The sequence below is a fragment of the Carassius carassius genome, chromosome 46 (assembly GCF_963082965.1).
Source record: "Carassius carassius chromosome 46, fCarCar2.1, whole genome shotgun sequence".
Classification (NCBI taxonomy): domain Eukaryota; kingdom Metazoa; phylum Chordata; class Actinopteri; order Cypriniformes; family Cyprinidae; genus Carassius; species Carassius carassius.
Genome location: NC_081800.1, coordinates 10,024,166 through 10,037,012, shown reverse-complemented (window position 1 = coordinate 10,037,012; position 12,847 = coordinate 10,024,166). Strand labels below are relative to the sequence as shown.

Genomic DNA, 12,847 nt, shown 5'->3' with positions numbered 1-12,847 from the left:
AAAAAATAAAAAAAAACCTATCTTTATCATTACAGTTATTGTCCTTGGTGTGAATATACCTTTTCACTCTGAGTGAATGTTTCGGTTCTCCTCATCAGAGGCAGGTAAACTAAACCAGAATTCGACCTACAGTAACTGTATGGTTTAAAGTCATTATGTCAGCATTGCAATTAGAAAGGAGGGAGGATTAAATTATTTAATTTACTTCAGGTCAATTTCATGTCTTATATTAAAGATGGGGATGAAGCCAAAGATGACAGGAAGCAGATAATACAATTAGCTGAGCTGCTACTTAAAGGAAAGAAAATTTCCTGTAGCCTTAACAACATAGACTACAATTACTTATACCTAAAAGGAATTTAACTACCAAATGCTTTTTAAAGACATTCTTATAGCTCCCACTAACGAAATGCCCAGCAAAGTAGGTGCTTTTAGGAGGGATAAGCATTTAATCTTATGATAAATCAAACTGGGGGCATCTTAATGGTGTATAGGGTTTCAGCCAAAGAGCCAGAGAGCTTTACTGACACCAAGTGGCCATCACACAGATGTCCCCTCGCAACCCTCAGCCATCACCTAAAGGAGGCCTATGCTTACCATGTAACTGCTGAAGTAACTGGAGCTTTACCAAGAGAGATACAGAACTTCATGCTTTCCAGTATCTGGTGTAGCAATGCTGCACTCTATCAGTAAAAGCATGCGGAATCTTGCAATGAAACTACTGTCGATTATGTAAAGCAATGACATGTGAGTATTAACACAGCTGAGTTGCATTTCTTTGATAGTGAACAGTTCTATCTTAAAGAATCTTGCAGAAATGCTGTTGGGGCAACACCTTAGTGTTTGGCGCCCCCTGCTGGATATTTACAAGATTTGTTTAAAGACATGATTGTGAACTATGAAATACTGATCTGGCTACTGATGATTAGATTGAAATAAATTATATGTAATTTAAACCCTCAATAAACTGTAATGTTCCTATAAACATATCATAAGCAAGTTAAGTGAATGCTAGGGTTGTTCACATGTATTAGAGAGAGAGAGAACACAAAAGGGAAATGATTGTCAAGATATAGGCTGCATAAAAGTCAAGTAATACAAAGCCTTTATACAAACACTTTTGTTGTATTGTTTTAATCAAGACATTGTGTGCTAATTCAGCTGCCTGATTAAAGGAAGATCAACTTGAAAAGTTCCACTGGAAATGACTATTATTGAGGAAGTCCTTCGTCAATCGACTGAGTAGAACTGTCTAAATCAGCGCATGCGCAATTCATCCCCAGCCTGTCTCAGTAAGGGTGTCGATTCTCAAGCTGGAACATTGGAGGAAAACATCTACTGTATTCTATCCACAAAACAGCCCCAAAACAAACGGATGTGCTTCAGAAAACGAAACGGCTACCGCCCTCCAGATCATTTTAATGCCAAAATTGTAAGTATTGTCATCCTTAGCGTTTTCCAACAGCATGAACGTTGAGTTCGCCAGTGGATGGTGGGTTCTTTCCCGTTTTTCTCTCCCGAAGAATGGGGTCGTCCTCCGTAAATCCTAATCTTCTGCTTCTGCTTCTGCTTCTGCATTTGTCTTTTGTACAGTCTAATGGGCAGGAACTTACTTCTATAGCTTGGTGAGAACGAAGCTTTCCTAGAAATAAAGCGCTTGAATGTTTTCAAGATAGATAACAGCGCGTATTCGCAGTCGAGGAGGGAATGCCGCTTATCTTCGCGTCTCTGTTTCTGCTCGTTTCGCTTTATCAGGATGGGATAGACGTGTGGTTGGAAAGCTAAACTGAGTTGTCATCTGCTGTAAGATGTATTTAGTGAGCCCCGTGTAGCAGTCGTGCTCCGGGAGTGATGTGTTTTCAGGTTACAGTTATTACAGGAAGACCGAGTGCGCCCGGTGTGTGTGTGTCACGGGCTTTACGGGCTTAATTCTTTCATCAAAACAAATAAAAATAAATCATAATAATAAAATAAATCATAATAATAATATAGGCATTGCGACATATTCTAGTTTCACCTCAGTCGATGTTTTAATTCGCTATACGTTAAGCAGTAGGCTAGCTATGGCTGTTTATTTTTTGATGGTTCGGGGGTATTTCGGTGCACCGGAGAGTGAAAGCTGATGCACGGATTATATCGTTGTATGATCGGAATATTTTCAAATCAAACATCTAGGAAGTGTGGGGGGGGGGGGGGGGGGTAAAGCTCAGGTTATCATCTGTCACTGCCTTGATGTTTTTATAAAATAGCCGCGTATTTTTGGTAAGCAATTAGAATAAATCCCGAACGCCTTTGTTGTGTGTGTTTGCGTGTTTTCATTTGGAAAGATGATGTTCTTTTTTTCCCCTTTAGCTGGCTTTGTAGTAAAGCGCGTTCGCGATGCACGCGCGGGACCTTCGGGTGAATGAATTCTGAGTGCGCGTACTGGTCGCCGCGTTCGGGAGGGAGGGGTTGAGGGGGCGGGGCCCGCGGTGTCGCGTGGCGGCGTAGAGCTTTGAACGCATTCGCGCGTGTCGCTGCGGAAACGGAGGGGAGACACAGGGCTCGAGCAGTTCTGACGTCAGAGAGAATTCCCGAGGTTTAGAGATATTTATGTCTAATCAATGACTATACGTGACCTTTTGGTTTCTCTGAGGAAGTCAAGTCTGGATTTTTTTATTTGTATTTTTTGACCGCATCCCAGGCATGTCTGACTAGAAATCATAGTGTAAGTATGTAGCCTTCTTAATTTGTGGTGACAACAATAAGGTCTATATTTAGTATAAAGAATGACATGTTTTTAAACACCAAGCAAGCTTCCACGTGGGCATGCCAGTCAAACTCCAATAGCTTTGATATCTTCACCACCTCTGCTGCACCAGGGATGAGATTCAGTGAACTTACTTCGTTTGTTCACACTCTTTAATTTACAGAGAACCTTGTGTTTGCATTGTCTTTCTTGTGGTGCATTTGTCATGAATTAAATCAGACTGTCTGTCTCATGAAAATGTGAGCAGAGATAGAGTGCCCATGACCAGTAACTTTGCTCTTGTTAGGGAATTAAAGCCTTAAAAAAAAATCGGGGCCCAAAGAGATTAATATTAGTAGTAGTAGTAGTAGTAGCGCTTTATGGAAAAAAATAAATAAATAAAATATTTGTTTTTGTTTCCTGTGCTGATGCAAGTTTAAGCAAGATAATTGGACGGACTTTTTCTTTTCTTTTCTTTTCTTTTCTTTTCTTTTCTTTTCTTTTATTTCTTTTCTTATCATTAATCAGTGTACTTTTATATAGAGTTACCCTTAACCAATAAACCAGTCATAAGGGTAAATGTTTTGAAATTGAGATTTATACATCATCTGAAAGAAAAAATAAGCCTTCCAGTGATGTATGGTTTGTTAGGATCGGACAATATTTGGTCAAGATACTATTTAAAAGTCTGGAATCTGAGGGTGTAAAAAATGCCTTTAAAGTTGTCCAAAATGAAGCTCTTAGCAATGCATATTACTATTAAAAAATAATGTTTTGATATATTTACAACAGGAAATCTTCATGAAAACATGATCTTTAATAACATAATGATTTGTCCAATCATTTTGTCCATTAAACCCCATCCCTTCAATCTCACATTCATCTGCCTCCACTTTCTGAGTGCAACACCCACATCTCAAATACCAATCAACGACTGATGCGCAACGCCAAAGAAAATGTCTGTGCTGCTTCCAATTCATTGCGATTTCAAAAGATTTAGCTCATAAGAGTCATTTGAATCAGACTACTCTGGTCATGTAGTATGTTTGTTTTGCATGCAGCCCAAAGAACAGCTAAATAGAAAGATATGTTTTCTTGATGTTATTTCATTTTATCAATTTATAAAGTGCATATATAGATGCCCTCAGAGTTTATAGGCATCAAGTGAAAGCCACTAAACTAAAGTTTGATTTTGTGGCATTGTTGCACTTTTCTTTTCATTGCTTGTAATGCTTTCATTGCTTGTAATGTCTCATTTTTATTTACAAGGATGTGTAATGTAGACAGGAAATCATGCATTGTTTCTGTTTACACACAAGTACATATTGAGTACTTTGGTACTCAAATCTCTGGATTGAAAATACATGTCCAAATATAGTTAGACCTTTGTTAGTTTAGTATAATTTTACAGTTACTGTCTATTAAAGACAGTGTTTAATTATCTACAAATGTGCATTGTTTTTGCATATTTGCATATTTTTGCAAAAAAAAAAAAAAAAAACTATGAGTTCCAGTAAGGTTTGCAGAGATAGACATCTTAAACCACATCCTATTGCAAAAAAAAAAAAAACTCATTCTGTCTGCTGTATAGGCATTATTCAACAGCAGTTCCTGAATGAACAAAACCAGAGAAAATAGAAAAGCAATGTGACCAGTCACTGGAGCAGAATCCTGAATAAATGATTCCCTTATTCAAGGCCTTCAGGGTTGTGTAGGGTTCATAAGGGGCCAGTCGTCCTCTCTGAAGCCCTAATTCAATCAGAACACTGTTTAGCAAACACAGCTCATTTTGAATCCAAACGGAGTCACCATTGCAAGTTGCAAATGTGCCATTTTTACATTATATACAAGAAGCTAAAGTTAAACAACTGACTGTAGCATACTGTAGCTTTTGTGAGTTGCTATTGATCAGAGACCGGAAACTGTTATTTATGTATTTATTTATTTATTCTGCAGGTAGTATTAGGGTGTGGGACATTCTCGTTCTAGAGAACATTTGGTTGGATAAAAGTATGTGTACAGTAGTTTAGTCATGACCTGTCTTTGTGTTGATTTTGAATTCAAATATGATCCAATGTGTTGTTTAGAAGTATAATAAGGTAAAAAGATAATGAGCACGTCTTTCTATTATCTTTGCTGAATGCAAAAACAAACATACAGAGCGCTCTGGCCAGGGTAGTCGATTCGTCAATGAATGACTCTTCTGATGTGTTGAACTTTGTGAATAACGGGTGTGCCAATGTGTTGTAGTTTTTAAATTGCACACGAATCACCATTTTTTGGCTTCTAGATAGACTGTTAGATGCATTTTTGTATTTGAGAAAAATGTCAGTTAAATGATGAATTACTTAGGTATAGTAAAAGTGTTTGGTATTTTTGACAAGCTTTATGTGTAAAACTGGTTATTGATCAATAAAGATAAAAAGGGGAGGATTGGGTTGTTAAATTGTCAGAACATTGTTAAAGGGACAAATGCTGTCTGGGAACAACCAAGATTGTTTTTCATGATGCTGCTTGTTTCATGATGAAACACAGTGCCGGTATCATTGCCTGGCAAAACCTAGCCTCGACATGAACCATCTTGCTTGTCAAAATAATTCATTGTATTCACATTATATGCCGGGGTAAAACTTGATGTTGGGAAAGTGACGTCATTTTGCCAAAAGGTCATCTGTGAAGCAAACATTCAAATAGTTTAACAGAATTTAAATTAGAAGTTGAATCAGGACCCATTACTGATAAAGACAGGCATCGTGCATAGTTTTGTTAAAGGTTTTCAAGAATGAGGTCATGTAAAGAAACTTGTGACTCAAAAGGTTGACTATAGCAAGTGAAAGACGGATGTGGGTCAAAATAACATCAAGTTTCATTGGATTTGACCCAGCGGGCACCTTTGTGTTGAAAAGACATTGATATCAAACATTGGTGTCAAAAAACAGGTCAAAAATTCAAATCAAACTGACATCAAAAACCATGTCCATTTGATGTCCATACACTGCTTTTCTTTCGAACATCAAAATAATGACACAAAAGCAATGCAATGAAAGAAACGTTTTATTCAACAAACTTTATAATCAGTAATACAATTATAAATTTAAAAAGAAATGCACCTATTCTGATTGTGAACAAAGATCACAGAACAACAGATGAACAGCTACTGACATTAGTCCATATCACCATCTGAATTTGATTTGCTGTGCAGCGCTACTTCCTGATTGTTTATTTCAAAATTGGCCAAATTGTGTGACATTTCGCATTATACAGTGAATTGTGGTTTTATGCCTGGATTTTGCAGTCCTTTCTGTGTTGTGTGCATCGCAGAAATCATATAGGTCTCTAGATATATGAACAGTGTTGCCAGGAAATGGGTTTTAACTGCAAAATGAACCAAGTGAAAAAGTGGTGTCTCGTATAAACCTCACACACAAAAAAGCGATTGTGTGTCATGCACATGCCAAACTGTGTCGCATGCATGCTTCAGTAGTAAATGTAATTTTTGTTCTTACCACGTAGTACACCCATGCATACTCTAAAACTACTAGAAATAGTCACAGCACAAAGTCGTTAAAAAGTTAAAGCGTTAAAAGTTGCAAAAGAGAACTTGTCTAACATTACATGACATGCCCCCCCACACCTGAGAGTAGAGACACAAGGTCAAGGTTTGTTTTATGGTTGTCAATGCTTTTGAAGCAGACCGTCACTACTAGCATAGCGCCATCTACAGGCGTGGTGTTAAACAGCAGAGAAAGCTTTGTCATTGAATGGGCATTAGAAAGGACACAAGTATGTGGATGTAAAATGGACATCAAGTTTCTGACGTCAGTTTGATTTGGATATTTGACCTGTTTTTTTTTTTTTTATGTCAATGTTTGATGTCAATTTCAGGTCTTTTGAACTTGATTTGCCCACATGGACATGTTTCAAAAAGTGATGTGGCAAATTGATGCTGTCTGAGACCTCAACTCAGAAAAATAATGCTATTAATAATACGATGGATGAGACCATTCAGTTTACAACTTGTAAACTTCAAGTGTACAAAAAAACAACCTGTGTGAACAAGAATTTATTTCACCATTGTTGCTTTGTGGGTTTTGGTTTGATTGAAAAGTCTGGAGTGCAAATCCCCAAAAATTAGCCTGGTGTTGTTGTAAGAAAAAACTATTTTAAGGAGGAACCATGATTCACTTTGTCATTCTGTAGGTGTAGACATTTCTCTCTCTGTCTCTCTTTCTCTTTCTTTCATCATACTACTCTTTCCGCTTTTTGTCTTTTTTCTCTTTCACAATCCTCATTTTTTCACTCTTCTCTGTCTGCCACTTTCCTCCGTACTTCCTCTTTATGTTTCTCACTTTACACTAAATTTACTAAATAATTGCAACCATTCCAATCCATCATGTCTTGCAAAATGATTTACTCACCTCTCATGTCCTAAAACTGTATGACTTCATACTGATCACTATTTTCCATGCAATTACGATAATTAAGCTTAAGAAAGCTTAAGAAAAAGGTTGCAAAAAAAAGGGTCCAAAAGTGGTGCGTACAATTCTTTTGTAATACTCCAAGCCTTCTGAAGTCATATGATTCCATTGTGTGAAAAATAGGTTGAAATTTCAGTTGTTACTCAAAAAACAACTTAAAATCCCACTCTTTTCTTACTCATGCATCTGATTTCTGAACAAACCATAAATTTGAGTAGGATCATTTCAGAAAATCGGTTGATTCTGTTCACAAATCAGTCTGAATGGTTAGTTTATGAAATTGACAGATTCTGTTTTAGAATTTAACTCACTGACTTAATGATTCAGTAGCAGTGATTCTCAAATGAACACAAATTTGTAGATTAAAATGTTAATTATCTCATGTGTGTGCGTGTGTATATATATATATATATATATATATTTATATATGCTCCACAGAGGAAAGAAAGTCATACACGTTTGGAATAACATAAATGAAGACAGACCAAACAATTCTTAACTGTTTGCTACTGAAAAAACAGTTTGGTTATGCCGTTTTTCAAGTTTCCAAAATGCCATTGCATAATACATCACTGAAACATCACATTGTGTCTGTAGAGGCTGGCTAACAGAGACCAGTGCCTCCTACTTTAAGCGCTCATGTTTTTGCTTTCCATCTCTGCTTTTTCTTACGCATGTCCTCGCCAATGTCCGCTTTTCTTCCCCAGTCTTCTGTTGACTGTTTCCTCTTTTCATGTTTAGCTCCCCTTCCTCCTCTCTCCTTTACAGAGTCAAAAGGGAAGTAGGTGATTTTGGCCATAGCAGATTCAGCAGTGCCTTTAGTTCCCTATGTAGTCACAAACCCCTCTCCAGAAGATCTAGTAGAGGTTAGTTGACAGCCCAGAGATATTTATCTACCCCACAAAACCTGCAGCCATTGTAAGTATCAGTCTACCTGATCTATAGTGAGATTAAAAGTTAATTGATTTTTAGAGAGAATATGGGGGAAGTAACATTATATTTGTCCTCCTTACAATGATATTAGTAGTAGTTTTTGTAGAAGCACTATTATATGCATTAATAGTGACATAAATATTAAAGGAATATGATAAATATTAATAAAAGTAAAAAAAATTCTGTCATACCCAAGATCATATGCCAGCTGGCTGAACATCTGGGGCTGATGTAATCTTGATTTGTTTCCGAATTCTAGCAGATCTTTATTTCACATTTTAGACACATTTAGACAAGTGATGCATGGTGATTTAGAAATGCTCGATAGTGGTTTAGTTCTCAATATGTATTAGACCGTAGATGTACTAGACTTTGATGTTTAGCAGAGTAGATTTGATTTCATGTCATTTGTATGATTTTTTTCTGTACAGTATTGGTTTAGAGGATTGGGTGCCATATTTGATTCGATGTGAATTTAATAAAAGGCTAATGTGCACATTGATGTAAATAGATCAACCAACAAAACATTGAAATTACGTTTAAGCAAAGCTTTCCAAATATAGAAACTCCAGAAAGCACTGGTTGTGAAAATCAGATGTGACCTATGACATTGAGATGCAACCTACTGAACAGACTGTACTTTATTTCCCGCATTCCCATGGTCCTGGAAAACATGGAAATACCAAGGAATTAAAAAAATAAAAATAAATAAATAAGTGTACATTTCCAGTCCTAGAAAAGTCATAGAAATTAATAGAATCATTAAAAAAACCCATTGAAAAATCATGACATTATATATATTTTTGTAATTATGCTCAGTATTGCTTCAATCTTTGTGAGTGCAGTCTCTATAATGTGATTTTAACATTCCTCATCTAGTCATCATGAACATGAAAATTAATTAAGCAGCACAACTGTTTTCAACATTTATATTAGTAAGAAATGTTCCTCGAGCAGCAAATCAGCATATTAGAATGATTTCTGAAGGGTCATGTGACACTGAAGACTGGAGTAATTATGCTGAAAATTCAGCTTTGCATCAGAAATAAAATTTTAAAACATTCTCAGATAGAAAACAATTATTTCAAATTGTAATATTTCACAAAATTACATAATAGTTAATGTTGAGGAGGGATTTGGAACAATGGAAGGCAAGTCTAACCGTGTTGCATTATTGCATCATATTTAGTTAGGACACAGTGTGAAATATTTTTGTAAGTTTGAGAGTTTTGTAAGGCTATTTTTTCCATGATTTATGCATTTATATGATAAAATTCCCATGATGGACTGGCCATCCATCCAGAGTGTTTACTTGCCTTGAATTTATTTAGTTGAAAAAGTTTTTATTTTAATCTCTCCCTTAATAATTATTTTAAGTTTCACATTCTGCTACCAAATGCAAATTTTAGTAGATGATTAAACTTAGCATACCAGCCTGACTAAATTAGCCTAATTCATAAAACACAAAGTCAAAGATTTAATTGTGAATATTTGCTTGATACAGTATAACTAATATAAAGTCTGTTTTTCTTTTTCTCCCTCTCTGTGTGTCTGTGTGTGTCTTAATGTTGCCCTATCTGTGTGGTCCTGTGTATTCTGGCCTGTGCTACATGTGTTTGTGTGTGAAGGAGAGATCCGCAGCCTGCAGGGGGATGACATGCATGTGTCCAGGCATTTAACATCATTGAGGACTTTAAGACTAGTAGGCTGCCCTCCGCCAAGCCATGATGGACATTCTGGTAACTGGCCTTTTTCTGTCATTGCTGTTTGTTTTTGTGGTGGTTTATTTGCATGTGAATGAATTGAAGAGTGTTTTGATGTGCACTGCTTTGTTCATTTTGGTTACTGTGATGTCCTGATAAGATACTGATGAAAACTGTGTGATGAATCCATGTCCACATGGAACTGCACTCTTAAAAAGAACCTTTCAGTGAACAGTTCTTAAAAGAATCTTTTTTCTTAGAACATTTAAATAATCTAAAGTGCCTTTTTCCAATATAAAGAACCTTTTGTGAATTTGAAATGTTCCGTGGAGGTTAAAGGTTCATATATACCAAAGAAACCAATAAAGAACCTTTACTTTTAGAGTGGAATTGGAATGCCCATAATTCACAAGTCCCTTTGCTCTCATGTCGTTTCAAACCTGTATGAACTGTGGAAGTTAAAATATATTCTGTCAAAGGTCACCAAAATTTGGTTACCAAAATTGTTCAAAATGTCTTATTTCATGTTCCGCATAAGAAAACAACATGAAGGAGAATAATGTTGAAGAAATTTTCATTTTTGGGTGAACTATCGTTTTAAATGTTTTGGATAATTTGATAAAGATACCAGAGTGAAACACTTCCAGCTCAGTCTGCTGCACTAAGTTTAACTCCAATCCAGAAATTTCCCTCCAAAATCATGGCAGAAGTGTCATACATTTTTGCACTCAGACTACGTCTGTTCCTGGATAAATCCATACATCAGCAAACCTACTGATTTTTAGCATTATTTGTGTTTTTTTTTTCTTAACTGGCGAAGCGTTTGGTATATAATACTTGAGAGAACAATTCTGATTGCAGCATACAAACTCCTCTTTTGCTCAAGTCTCCTTTCCTCTCGGTTCCTCAACTTTGTTCTCTTCACCTCACCTCTCGCCTAATCTTTTCTCATCTCCTCACAACCCATCTGGTCTCCTCTGCTTTGCTTTCCTCTCCTTTGTCATCTTTTTTTCTTTCCTTTTCCTCTTGCCTCCTGTCCTTCCCTATTCCACACACACACACACACACACCCCAATTTATTAGAACCTCCCATAAACTTATTTTAAGTGAGCCTAAATTATGCTAATTATAATTAATGCATCCTCGAAGACATATTTTGACATGTTTGTATTTCAATTTAAGCTCTTGACAGTTTCTGACTGAGTTTTCAGAAATGTGTCACTTCTCAAATCACACATAAACAAATCACACACATCACAATCAAGAGACAAAGACTGCTGGAAAGCTGAGACAGCATGAGAGACAGAATGGAGAAGTCAGCAGAGGGAGGGAGCGATAAGTCACATGATTCATGGCCAGTCTGCCATGGCATCTGGATAAAGTTAGTGGAAAGCAAGTTCTAAAAACAGACAAGCAGACAGACATTCATTCAGTTTGTGTGTGTGTGTGAGAGTGTGTTCTAAGGGAGTTTTCCTCTTGTCTTTAATGGCACAGAGAAGCTAACTCATATCTCCAGCAGTTTATTTTATTCTCCAGCACGTCTTTCTGCAGAGCTCCTCCCAGCTCCATAGACTAATGATTGACTCATATATTTATGTATAAAGCTGAACATCAGTGCACATTCTCTTTCTCCCTCCCTCCTCCTCTGCTGGGTTAAGTTTCTTGCCCTAAGGAGATCCCTGGGTTTCTCACGCTGGATGCCAGGTTGGGGGTGCTCTGTGCTAGTGCTCTCAAGCCAGTTGGTTTTTATACTCCTTTTAGAAAACAACCAGCTATGTCTTTTTAAAAGGGATGGAGGTGGTGTAGCCTAGTGGATCTGGGCTGCTTTCCAAAAAGCTAAAGGTTCCAGTCTTACAAGGATTGATTAACAGTCGCCGTGCTGGTGTGCTGTAGTGATCATGCATGAACTTTGTGGGCTATGTTTGGAACAGAATGCTAGTGTACTCAATACTGTGCAGTATACACTGTATACTGAGAGGTTCTTTTAATAAAATCATGTTAGCATGACCCTGTTAGCCCCTGCAGCTAGATATAGGGCCCTATGAAATGTTTTTGTTTGTTTGTGTGTTTGTTTCCCCACATGCTTTTATATTATTATTATTATTATTATTATTATTATTATTATTATTATTATTGTTTTTTGTTTGTTTTTTCAAATTCGGATTTTTCCATAACAACATACGATTTTCTGGATTCCGTTTGAAATTTTCTGGACTAAATTCAATTTTATTAATCAAGAGCATGTACAGTTTAAGTAATTAAAATCATGAAACTTACATAATTTAATAACAATTTAAAACCCATACCTCCAACATATTCATATTATGACAATTGTGGGCGTATGTAAATATAACCATTAATGACTTTTGAATTATGTTGCATATAATGATAAATAAACACAGCAAGGTCAAAAAAGCTCTTTTTTCATTTAAAAATATACATTTCATTTCCTTGCATTTGTGTCACGATTCATTCAAAGCACTTCTACAATTCAGTCTCTCTAAACCCCTCCTTTCCATGAGTGTTTCTGGATTAGCAGAGCATAAGGCGTCTGTTATATAGAGAATTAAGTGTATTTTGAATGATTGTTGGAAAATATAAACATCAATTATTAATTATACTTAAAGAGTTTTTAGAGGAGCAATCTTGTCTAAAGTGGGCACTGATCCATCTTTCAAGAGCAAGCGTTTTGTGAATCACAGACAGCTATATTACACATTGCATGAAAGGCAGTAATTGAAATGGCATGATAGGGGCACTTTAATAATGCAAGGTTAATCTCAAAGTAAAGAAAAGACATACTATACAAGTTAATGCAGGTAGCACAGATTTGGATCTAACTAATGTCTAATGTCCTACTAAAACAACTAAATAAACTTTAAAAGTTTATCAATAAAAGTTTTGTCTATTGATTACTCCAACGTCTAGGTTGTCATCAAATAATTACGGTAATTGTGTCACGGCATGAACGCATGTTAAAGCTCCTGTTGTATTCTATTCAGTGA

The 12,847-nt window shown here is 36.3% G+C and overlaps 1 protein-coding gene across 4 annotated transcripts in view; it reads left to right on the top strand.

Moving 5' to 3' along the window:
* The first annotated feature begins 1,293 nt into the window (after positions 1-1,293).
* Positions 1,294-12,847, top strand: part of LOC132129414 (regulator of G-protein signaling 20-like) — a 28,328-nt gene continuing 16,774 nt past the window's right edge. For 2 of the 4 annotated variants that reach the window (XM_059540992.1, XM_059540991.1), the window contains exon 1: positions 1,308-1,432. In XM_059540992.1, coding sequence (XP_059396975.1) covers positions 1,376-1,432 — 57 coding nt within the window. In that variant the 5' untranslated portion in view covers positions 1,308-1,375. Of the gene's footprint in view, positions 1,433-7,974; positions 8,129-9,767; positions 9,879-12,847 lie in introns of all 4 variants that reach the window. The other 2 variants (XM_059540993.1, XM_059540994.1) reach the window with 2 other exon arrangements.